Here is a 12,473-nt window from a genome sequence, read left to right as displayed (position 1 = left end):
TTTTTGACATTTGTCTTTTCTCCCTACCCAGTTCATATGTTTGAAATATGTTGCTACTTACCTGAAATATATTGTAACATTTATTTTTCTCTGGTTAAATATCCTCTGTACTATGTCACAGAGTAGCTCTTAAATCAAGGAAATGTAAATCAATCCTGGTCATATAAAAAGGCTACATTTGACATGATAATAATTCTTTAAGAGAAGTCAATAAAGTTTTGCCAAGTTATTTCCCCCCAATTGACTTAGTTTAGGCACCTCTCTGTGTATATATGTGTGCCTTTAAATAGTGGGTCAACTTATGGTGTTCCCAAGAATTTAATGTGGTTTTTAAAGGCATGGAATACTCTGAGGTGGTTTTGCGATTTCCTTCCTCTGAAATGTGGGTGTTCTTCCATCCAAGTGCTAACAGGACTGATCCTGCTTAGTTTCCAAGATAAGATGGGATTGGGTATTTAGGCACATAGGTAGGCACCTCTGCAGTTGTTTAATTCGTTAATTTGTTAGGTAATTAAACCCTATGGTGGTTTCTTTTTTGTGATGTCTGTGAAATCGCATACATGGGTTTGTCTGCACATGTGCGGTACAGTTCGGAACCTTCTAGATGACATCACGGTGCAGGGTTGGTGGTCACCAGCGGAATACCACCATCGCATCAACTTTTTGGAGCTTTTGGCTGTAGAAAAAGCCTACGAGCCATTGAAGTGCCATTGCAACAAAAAGTGGTGCAGCTCCTCACAGACAACACCACAGTAAAATACTACATAAACAAACAAGGGGGAACACACCCGTGCAAACTCCTCTAGCTTGTGTGAGTGTGTTCCCCCTTGTTTATGTAGTGTGTTCCCCCATATGGCATTGGTGCATTCCTCGGGGGATATGCTTCCACACCCTTCACCTTCTGGGAGAACAGAACACATTGGCCAATTCTCTCAGCAGGGCACAAGCCCCCAATCACAAATGGCGTCTGATACTGCAATCTGTGTGCTTTCTCTTCGACCACTGGGGCCAACCCAGCATGGACTTATTTGTATCTCCTCTGAACACACAAGTGTGGTCTATTCTGCACCAGGTTTCACTGAGCAACCATTCAGGATACCTGGGAGATGCCTTCCTCTTCAACTGGGCCCCAGGCCTGGCGTATGCTTTCCGCCGAATACCATTGATCACCAAAGTGTTGGCAAAGATAATCTTGGATCAGACAGGACTGTATCCTACTCATTCTAAGCTGGGCATGTCAAGTGTGATTCGCTCCACTTCTTCAGACCTCAAAAAGTGAGTTCATTCGTCTTCCGCTCAGCCACGACCTCCTGACACAACAATAAGGCTTTGTACACCACCCAGACCTGTTGTCCCTTCGCCTCACTGTTTGGAGAAAAGACTGCCTCATCCCTCTCCACAGCAGTGAAATGAATAATTGAGGCTGCTCAAAAAAGCATCAACCAAGAAATCATACACCTATATGTGGTGAAGTTTTTTCCTTTCCCGGCCAACAGGGTCTTGACCCCATCACTGCTCCTACACTAGCGGTCTTAGACTTCTTAGTCCATCTGTCAGCAAGAGGACTCTCTCTCTCCTCCCTCAAATTTTCTCTTGCAGCCGGGAAAGCTTCTTGTTTTCGGAACCATCTTGTTCAGCTCTTCCTCAAGAGGGTACAATAAAATACATCCACCAGTCACACCCTTGCCCCCGGCATGGAATCTAGAAGTGGTTATATCCCAAGTCTCCAAGCTCATGGCCTCTGTAGATCTAACTTTCCTTTGATGGAAGACAGCATTCCTTTTTGCAATTACTTCAGCTAGACGTGATAGTGATTTATGTGCATTGCGAGCAGACTCACCTTACCTTTGTTTCCACAAAGATAAGGTGGTCCTCCGCATGGACGTTACCATCTTACCAAAAGTAGTCTCCCACTTCTGTATGTGCCAAGACATCATCCTGCTAGTTTCTTGTAAAATCCCTCTTTGTTCTTGGAAGTGGCCCTTCATTCCTTGGATGTGAGATTTCAGAGGTGGCCAGGGAAGCTTTTGCACAGTTAAAACTTGCACGCCAGCTGCGCTTGTACCTTGAGAAGCCAGGATTGGCCACAGTGGTCTATGCTCTTGTTACATCTACACGAGGTTGCCTTTGAAGACTGTTCAGAAGCTTCAAGTAGTTAAATGGACAGCACCAGATTGCTCACCAGACTGGCTTACAGGGAACATCCAACCCTGCTGCTGTATCAGCTCCGCCGGCTGCCAATAAAAGTGCTGGCTTTAGCCTGTAAAGCCCTAAATGGTTCTGGCCCAGCTTACCTGTCCAAATGTATCTCCCTCTATGAACCAGCCCAGATGCTAAGATCTTCTGGGGAGGCCCTGTTCTCAGTCCCACCTTCTTTGCAGGTGCGGCTGGTGGGCCTTCTCAGTAGTGGTGGCCCCTCAGTTGTGGAACTTTCTTCCCAATGAAATTAGATTGGCTCCTTCCCTCTAGAAAGAAAGTTAAAACTTGGCCAAGTGTTTGGAGAGTGCAATAGGCAGCTTTGAAGTTATCGTAATATGATTAGAATGGCTCCTGGATTATGATTTTGGGTCTTTGTGCAATGTTTTTAACAGTTTATTTAATGTACTGATATGTTAGAGTTTTAATGATTTCTAATATATGATGCATATTGTACAAGGGTTGAATGAAAAGTAATGCCTCCACCTTCGTCACTCCTCAACAGATGGCAGTACTGGTATGCCGCAGGTACTGGTTTGTTCAGTAGACTCTCCTTTACAGTTCCATTTGGCGGGAAGCCTTAGCATTGAACGGTTGTGTTGTTAAAGTGATTCATCAGAGAATGCAAGCTGTTTATCGTGATTGTGTTGATGTGAGTAAATACTGTGCGTCGTTGGGTGAGTAAGTTTAAAGAAGTTGAGGTGGGAACATCTGACTTGCGTGAAAAACAAAGAGTTGAACATCCTGTGACAGCAACCACTGAGTTTCACAAGCAAAAGGTTGACAGATTGATTCAGGACGATCGTCGTATCACTCAGAGAGAAATTTCAAGCATAATCGGCATTTCACAAGAACATGTGGGTCACATTATTGCTTTGATTGGCTATCGGAAGATCTGTGCACGATGGGTACCGAGGATGCTGATGCCTGAAATGAAAGCGCACAGACTTGAAATTTCACAGGAACTCCTCTCACGTTACGAGAATGAAGGTGGCACCTTTCTCCATTCAATTGTGATAGGAGATTAAACGTGGGTACACCATTACGACCCAGAGACGAAGCGTCAGTCTATGGAATATCGACACAAAGACTCACCCCAGAAAAATAAATTCAAGACACAGCCCTCAGCTGGAAAAATCATGGCAACAGTGTTCTGGGATGCAGATGGTGTTATCCATGTTGCTTTCCTTGAACGTGGAACAATAAATTCAGAGTGTTAGATCGCAATGCTGCGAATTTTGAAACGACGGCTAACAGGGTCTAAAAGAAAAAGGGAAATGTTTTCCTGCAGCATGACAATGCCAGGCCAGACACTTCACATGCCACCACAGCAGAACTTCAGAGACTGGATGTCACCACTGTGTGGCATCCTCCATACAGTCCAGATTTATCACCGTTTGACTTCCATCTGTTCCCGATAATGAAAGAAGATCTGCGGGGACATCATTATGCTTCTGATGAAGATGTTGAGAGAACTGTGAGATGCTGGTTGAGGAAACAGAGTGTCCACTTCTTCCGTGATGGGTTCAGAAAACTTCATCTTTGGCAGAAATGTATCCAATTGTCTGGTGATTATGTGGAAAGGTGAATAGTGGTAGTTAAGAAGCACATTCTAAGGATTATTTCTGCATTTGATTTATTAAAATATTCCCATTCAAACCCAAGTAACGAAGGTGGAGGCATTACTATTCATTCAACTCTCGTATACGTATGTTTATGTTCATTGTGACATTGAATTATCAGTTCCCTCAGGGCTGAGATAGAGCATAAATAAATAAAATTTAAAAATCCTAGGTGAGTAGCTTGCCAGTCACCCATATGGGTGATTTCACAGACACCATGAAGAAGGAGTTGCTTACTTGTAACTGTGTTTCTTCGAGTGGTGATCTATGAAATTCACACATCATCACCCATCCTCCCCACTGTTATCATGCCTCTTCTCCTTAGCTGCTGGTCTAGTGGTTGGGAACTGAGGCTTAGCCCCGCCCGCTCATGGCTACTTATACTATGTGGAGAGATTGGGCAAGGCTACCACCAAAATGTTTCCTTTAGAGATCTAGAAGGTTCCAAACTGTATTGCGCATGTGCGGACAAAACTACTAGAACAAATCATAAACAATCTTTAAGCATTCTAACAAGGATTTGTAAGCAATTTTGTATTCAAAATATTTAGGAAATGTTGACCTACAATTTATTGTTTTAATGCTTGCTTTGGATAAAGTAAATGCATGAAACTTTGGGAGGTAAACAGACCAAGGCCCCTTTTACACTGCCGTGTAAAATTCAGATTATCTGCTTTGAAGTGGATTATGGCAATGTAGAGTCATTTAATCCAGTTCAAAGCAGATAATGTGGATTATCTGATTTGATAATCTGTATTATATGACAGTGTAGAAGGGGCCCAAGGCTCAGTGTCACTGCCTTCAGTAGTTCATTTTGCCATGGAACTGTTGACTGTTTTCAGTAGAAATATGTTGTTTACCTTTGTGGTTTGGCAGTGTATTATAGCATAACATGAGGCAGAACTTGTTTCTGATCACCTGTTATTTCACAGAGGCCCCTTCCACACTGCCAAATAATTCATATTATCAGAGCAGATAATCTGGATTTTATATGGCAGTGTAGGAGGTCCCAGAGAGTAGTGACAGTCCATGACACCCGCTGCATCTAACATACACCAAGAATATAAGAAGTCCTACCAGGCACACAAGTATACGTGTCACTTATAGTATTTATAATGTTCATATGAATTGGTGACTTTGGTTTGTGTTTAGCATAGCAAAACCCTTAAGATCAAGTCCAATAGTTGGATCCAACTAAGGTGAACCTGTGGAGCATATATAACTCACATAAGAGTTGATATACTAGACTCCCATTGATGCAACATATGTTCACTAGTTGGAATAAACAATTGATTTTAGACCTTAATGATGTAATTTCATAATGCAAAAGATGTGTAGATGTTCAAAGATACTTTAAAGACCGGTACCTATTTCTGATGCATAGTGAAAGTGAAACTGCTTTGGAATTATGATTAAAACATCCCACTTTTTATGTGTATGACTGTTTGTATCAATCTATTAGTATGTGAGTATCCCTGCACACATGGCTAGTTCCATGCTCCATTTTGATATTTATTCTTTCCTTTCTAATTTTAATCCTTGCTTTCTTTTCCTGCCTCCCTGCATGTAGCTGTACACATAATTAAGGCTGGCAAGATGAACACCTACAGCTGCTACATAGACGAAGTCAGCCAAAATTTACATTATTCCTGTGCTGTATGGTTTGCCAAGTTAGTGATTATTTGTTTAGAATCCATTTCTGATTTTTACTTATGACTACCCTCAAACTTCTTATTTCATATATTGGCACACCATGGCTGATGGCAACAACATTGCAAGTATTGTCAAATGAACTATTTATGTGAACAATAGCATTTAGAATTCCAGGGCATATTCTCATATTGTCTTGTCAGCATAATCTAATGATGTAAGAAACATTAAATATTTATGTATAGTTTATCCGTACTACTCTATGTTTTATGTGTGTTTTTGTAATTTCAACAGAGAAATCATAGAAGTCTTGCCAACATGAGCTCACTAATTATTTTTGTCAGGTTCCCTTTTCTTTTCTCCTTTCTGAAATATGTGGCCTTTGATCCTGCCCACTTTGTGAAGACATACTTTGGGATTTTCATCTCCAGATAAATGTTGTATTTATAGTCATCCTTGAAAAGGTGATTGAAAGGTGATTTGACCCAATCTGTTTCTGGCCATTAGTCTCTCAGTTAAGTTTCAATTAGATTGGGGTGAAGGGGGTCAAATGTCTTCATGAAAAAAAAATTGTGTTGCCCATTGTTTGGAGATGAGTTCTTCTAAGTGTACTTAATAGAAATCTATTATTTTGCAGGTACTGAGCAACAACCGATAACGGTTGCACCTTCTTCAGAGTCTTTTACTAACTGGAGAGCTATATTATCACCAACATGGCCTTCTAGAGAACTTGAGTCTTCCTCAGTGGGTGACATTTCAATGCGGCAAGCCTTGGAGAATGCCAATCTGCTTCAGATTATAAAAAGTACATTAGCAGGGACACGGACCAGAACTATGGACCAAACTAGGCCTTTGCCAAGTCTGTATCAAGGCAGCGGCAACAGTGCATCCCAAGAGCCTTCTGAAGTATCTGCTGAATCACCAGTGAAGTCCCAAGATGCTGATGAAATGACTATTGTATCAGGTTTGCCTCAAATTAGTGTGTCCTCTGCATTGTCCACATCACCATCAGTGACGTACTCAGCAACTAGTGTGTCATCTCAGATATTGCCATATTCAACATCTTCCATTTCAAAAGAAATCTCACCAGGATCAGACATACTTTCAACCACTCCATCTTCACCCTCTTTGCCATTGGTAAAAAAGTCACCTCATGTCACTATTGTTTCCAAGTTGACTGTGCCACCCACTAATGTGCCTTTGTCCACAAATATAAAGCATTCATTCACTTTAAAGACAGCTAATTCTCATGCTAGTAAAAGTTCAGGTAACTTACTTAGCACAATACCTGCTGAAAAATTTAGTCGAACTAAATATGCATTTTCCAGAAAAGTTAAAGCATTTTCAGTTGCTACACATTTTAGCAATAAATTTGCATTGATAAATGGAGAGCCTGCAACGTCAGTAGATAGACAGACAGACCCAAGGAACAGGAAATTGCATTCTCGCACTTTCCATGCAATAATACCCACCCTGACTTCATTTCTATTATCTACTCAAATACCACTGAATATGAGCAAAAATGGTCATTTCTCTGGATTAATTCACAAGGCACCTTCCACAGCAATTCTCACAAGTCAACCTGATGCTGTGACATCTCCTAAAGACCCTAACATTTATGTAATTTCATCATCCCCAGCTCTTAAAAGGAAGACAACAGTTCCTTGGAGTTCTATATCAGTGCTCCATTCCTCGAGTACTCCATCTGCATGGCTGAAAATGATTACCCATTTGCCTTCTGCTAGTTATACCAAAGAGAGAGCTGTATTGTCAGCTTCCAAAACTCCAAAACTTTCCCATGTGGTAACAGATGTGTCTTCTCCAAAAGTGCCAACTAGAGTTATTTCAGAGGCAATAAATACCAGTAATGCAATAGTGCAAGCACCAGCACCTACAAATATGTCCTATGCAACAAATAAAGTCAGTTTGTTAGAAGTGGATGCAAAACAGACTTTTAATAGAACAGTATATGCTGCTGTTTCCATACCAAATACTAGGGTTGCTTCAAAGACTCACGTAAGAAATCCTCATATCAAAGAATTAACAAACTTTGCTGATACAGCATATGGCATTATTCCTCCAACAACTGTGGAACCTACCTTGTGGCCTCCCACTTATTCCTTGGTAAGACCAGTACACCGCCGTTCTGTCACAAAAGATATAGCTCCAATGTTCACATATATTGATGTTAATGGTGTCCCTCCTTACCAGTCACCACAGAAACAAATTAAAAACTTAAATGTAGAAATTCCTGTCAGCAAGTGGACGCCATGGAAAACAAGATTTGAGATGTTTTTCTCGCTACAAACAACGAACTCCACTGCATTTCCATTATCTTTGCCAACTTCTTTTGCGAGCCTTTTGAAATCTCAATCTTTACCTAATGATTCTAGAACTTTACAACCAACAAGGATTCCAACTAATAGATTAACAGAAGATGAAATGGGAAATGCAAAGAAGTCCACCACTCTCATGTCACACATAGAACACTTCACTCATGCTACCTTAAATAAACCTGATTCTGAAATGCATGAAACTTCACATATGACTGATGTAACCTACAAGACTACTAGTGTACCTTTAGGCATAGTTGAATTGGCCCCATTTACTCCAGTGACAGAACATAATAACAGTGTCGTACCATTTCCTGTAGAAACTTCTACTGTTGCTTCAGAAGGTATCTTGGATACTTCAAATCCAGTTAAAACTGGTAAAACCACAGCTTTAGTCTCTGAGTGGGACAATGAGAATTGGCAGTCATCTACTGGTAGTATTGTGACTTCTGAAAGAAAAACAACCCAAATGTCCAAAGCTGCAGTGGATTATGCAAATACTATAGCATTAAAAACAGTGTATACTGAGGTTCCAGATCTTTGGCAGAAAACACATGTAAATAAACAGATACATTTTAGCTTTGGATCATCATCTGTTGATACATCTTCAATACCTATTCAGAATATTACAGCTTCAATTTCTACTGAAATTAGTTCTAAAAGTTCCACAGAACTTAACACATACCCATTTACTGTAGAAACATCATTTAATCAGTACTTGCCCTTTCCTCAACAGCCAAAGGACTTCTTTCAGAGCATAGGAGTACCATCACCACAGTCAAAAAAAGACACAACCTCACCTGGAAATATCCTGGAATATTTTCCTCTTAGAAATATTAATTTCACTTCCAACTATGAAAAAATACCCAATTTCTCATTTAAGGATTTTACAACTAGTAGCAGAAAAACCTCTACTAGCATGGATGCTGTGCCCCCTACTTTGTCAACATATTCACATTTCTGGCCTTTTGAGTTTTATGCCAAATCTCAGACTGTGTTGAAACCTCAAACAACCAATGCTAACCCCCTTTTTTCATCAGCAGGTGCTTTTTATGCAATTCCTTCTTCACCATCATTGACTTCTCAATTCATTGCTAAACTTACTATTCCAGCAAGTAAGAAAATTACTGCCATTAGAGATAAAAAAGAAAGATTGTCTCCCGTCCCAGTGCATGATTTGCTAACCTTGACTCCAGATGTGATTGAAGAATTTACGACTTCCGGGAAAAAAATATTTGTAAATAACCACAATTCAGAAGTGAATAATAACTTGAGTAAGCAATCAACAACATCAAGCACAGAAGGGAGGTATACAAAAGGTACAAGTGGTATCCTAGATACAGTTAAAGTCACTAATGAAGTCACCAAAATCACTCCATTGCAAACATCTACCACTAATCCAGCCATCATAACTTCTGTCCATACATCACAAACACAACTAACTTCTTTGTTGCCAACGACCAACTTTACCCATTCTGTCATTACAGTGTTACCGTCTGTGTCTCCTGGTGTAATACCATCTGTAGCAACTTCAGAAGCAACACCAGTTACAGGAAAATCAGCTCCAACATCACCAATGCTGACTTCATCTTTGTTCTCACTGAGCACTGAAAATTCGCCATCTGTGATGGCATTAAGCACGTTAATATCAATACTAGCAAAAAATAACACTGCTGCAAAAATGGCATTGACTTTAAGCCCAATAGTGACACATTCGACCTTTCCCGTTGTATCAAGGGACGACTCTACAACACCTGTGCATACCACTAGTTTATCTCTAATTCCCAAATCTAGTACAATTTCAGCTCCCACCACACATACACCAAGACAGATTGAAACAACAGTACTTGACACCAGGAAATCCACAAGCCCAGACCTCACTAAAACATCAACTGCCTATCCACTGACAATTACAGCAGCTTTGACATCTATTACAGCATCAGCGAAAACAACTAGACTTCTCCCTACACCTGCTGAAAATACTTCTGCAGATACTCCTACTACACCAGCGCCAACTGCAGCTCTTGTTAATGCGACAGCAGTTCTTCCTTTGGAATGCCAGCTCTCCAGAAACCTTCTTGTTAAGACAGGTATGAATATGTAGAGATTGTGTTGGTGTTAGAGACTGCCTTTTAATATGAAAGCAGTATTGAGGGCAGGAAACAGCTGTGCCCCCAAAAGAGCAGAATTTTAGAAGAGCTGTTGATCACTGTATCTCTTAGATCTCTCTCTCTCACACACTTGTGGGGTCCAAACAAAGTTCTCTGGATTGGTTTAATTGATAGCAGAGGGATAGGTGGTCATTCATCTGCTAGATGGGGATGTTGCTAATTTGAATACTCTGTGCATTAAAAAATTTATACAGCTCTAACTGTTGTCTTTCCTGATTCACCTGTCAATTAAACTGGGAAAAGACCGATCTCTTTTCCCTGCTGCAGTCCTTCATGCACCCCAAAACCTGTTCTGGGAGTCTGTAAATTTCCCAGAACCAGTTTATAGGTTATCTCAAGAGCTGCAAGGGAATGGAATGGAATGGAAGGAAAGATCTGTTGCGGTGGTCCTGTAGCACCAACGCTGCATTGCATTTAGGCTGAAGGAACACTGATTTGCTTGGGACAATTTACTTCACAGATTCTTTCAGGCTAATATTTCTGAGTCATATGTGTCAATAAAGCACCCATTAATGCTAAATCACTTCTTTTATCTATCTCCAGATAATCCTCATTAAAAAAAATAAGAGAGATCAGGAGAGAGAGAGATGATTATGATGACTCAAAATGCCTTTGTGGGTTTTAAATAATGTTTTTGATTCCCAACAATAGCTTTTTCCCCAGCTGAAGGCTACACTGTTGAGCGTAAGTTCCTTTGCAGAATGCAGCTTTTTCATATAGCACTGTGTGATTACTTATTCTGGTTTTGAAATGGGGTCTTAAGCAAATGAACAGAGAGTACTTTTAGACTAATGTATGACCTTGTATTTTAGTTTTGTTTCTGAATACAAGAAGACTGCTGCTAAATGACTCCTTAAAACAGAATGTCACAAGAGGTCTTACCCAGGCATTGCGACAAGCTTTCAACCAAAATGTCAATGCTCAAGTAAGTAGATTTACTCAGTGTTTTGTAAACAGATTAAGAATGCAGGCTGCAAAGAGAATAATGATGTATTTATATTTTTGGTACTGCACATGGAATGTACAGAGTTGATGGAAATGCTTTTACTCAAAAAAACAACAACAAAAATGACCTATTTCAAAATATATTTTTGTATTATATTTTACATCATTAGAACCATGAAATCTTTCTAAATTTATACCACATCATTAGAGCCCAGAAATGCATATCACATCTAAGAAAATAATGAATAAGTAAAAAATTTCACCCTTACATATTTAGGGAAATCAGGATAATTGATGGAACCATATTGTGGATAGAGTCTGGTCTCAGTGGTGGCTTTTCTGTTTATGTAGCAAACTACTGGGATGCTACATATACAGAAGACTGAAAATCAATTTAAATAATAATGATGAAATTCCGTAGACAGTACTATCATTCTTGGCTTTAACCAGTAAAAGCAATTTAAATGCAATTGTGAGTTCCAGCTAGAATAAGTCCATTGAATCAATTTCTGATGATAAGTCAAGACTTGGAGCCAGTATGGTATAGTAGTTTGAGTGCTGAACTAGGGCTTCAGGAGACAATGTCCCAATTCCTGTTCAGCCATGGAAACCTACTGGATGGCTTTGGACAAGTCATACCATCTTAGCTAGGATCCTCAATCTAAGGCCCATGGGCTGGATGTGATCCACCAAGGTCATTTACCCGCCTCCAGCCTAAACTTTCAACTTAGGGTCGCCTTGAATCTGGAATGACTCGAAGGCACACAACAACAATTGTAATTAACTTGACTATCTCATCAGCCAAAAGCAGGCCCACACTTTCCATTGAAAAACTGTTAAGTTTATGTTGGTTAAAATAGTTCTTCATTTTAGATATTTTGATGTTGTTTCAGGTTTTTTTGCACTAAAAATAAGATATGTGCATAGGAATTGTTCATTTTTTTCCTGAACTGTAGTCTGATTCCCCCAACAGAGGACTCCTTGTCTTAGCCTTATAGGAAAGAACATTCTGTGGTAAATTCTTTTTAGGATTGGCATAAATAGCCTGAGCACAGAACAACAGATTTAAACCCGTTAATTTCTACTAAATGATTATAATTTTATAGATTAAGCATGTAAAAATCCTATACTCTTACCTTGTTTTAGTATGGAACTATTACTGAGCATAAGTTTCAAAGTAAGTAATGCTGAATTGTGTGGCATTTGCATGCCTAGAACAATAACTTGAATATGGAATTTTGGTCATTTGAGAAGTAAATCTGCTTGTTTGAAAATAAAATCTGTTTCTCCTACAAGAACCTTTTCGGTGTGCAGATTTAGGGTTTTTTTGAGGGTGAGGAGAAGAGCTAATGGTAAAATGCCTTGTGTGATACTCTGCAGTTGTATATACCGTAGTTATGAGAGCACACAGTATATTTATCTGTCATTTAAAGTGGAATTTCATGTCACTCAGAAAAATAATATTTCTTTGCTTTCCTCACAAAACAATGACAAATATGTCTTTAATATAATTTTTCTTGTCATGGTTAGGTTTATATTATTTCTACTCTTCCTTC

General features: G+C 39.6%; 1 protein-coding gene across 3 annotated transcripts in view; it reads left to right on the top strand.

Moving 5' to 3' along the window:
* kiaa1549l (KIAA1549 like) overlaps positions 1-12,473 on the top strand; it is a 234,768-nt gene that overhangs the window by 90,641 nt on the left and 131,654 nt on the right. For 2 of the 3 annotated variants that reach the window (XM_062967756.1, XM_008106755.3), the window contains exons 2-4: positions 6,106-6,432; positions 9,289-9,891; positions 10,785-10,897. In XM_062967756.1, coding sequence (XP_062823826.1) covers positions 6,106-6,432; positions 9,289-9,891; positions 10,785-10,897 — 1,043 coding nt within the window. The remainder of the gene's footprint in view (positions 1-6,105; positions 6,433-9,288; positions 9,892-10,784; positions 10,898-12,473) is intronic. The other variant, XM_008106762.3, reaches the window with a different exon arrangement.

This window comes from Anolis carolinensis, chromosome 1, assembly GCF_035594765.1.
Source record: "Anolis carolinensis isolate JA03-04 chromosome 1, rAnoCar3.1.pri, whole genome shotgun sequence".
Lineage (NCBI taxonomy): Eukaryota > Metazoa > Chordata > Lepidosauria > Squamata > Dactyloidae > Anolis > Anolis carolinensis.
Note: the sequence above shows the minus strand (reverse complement) of the source record. Positions and strands in the feature narration are given on the sequence as shown.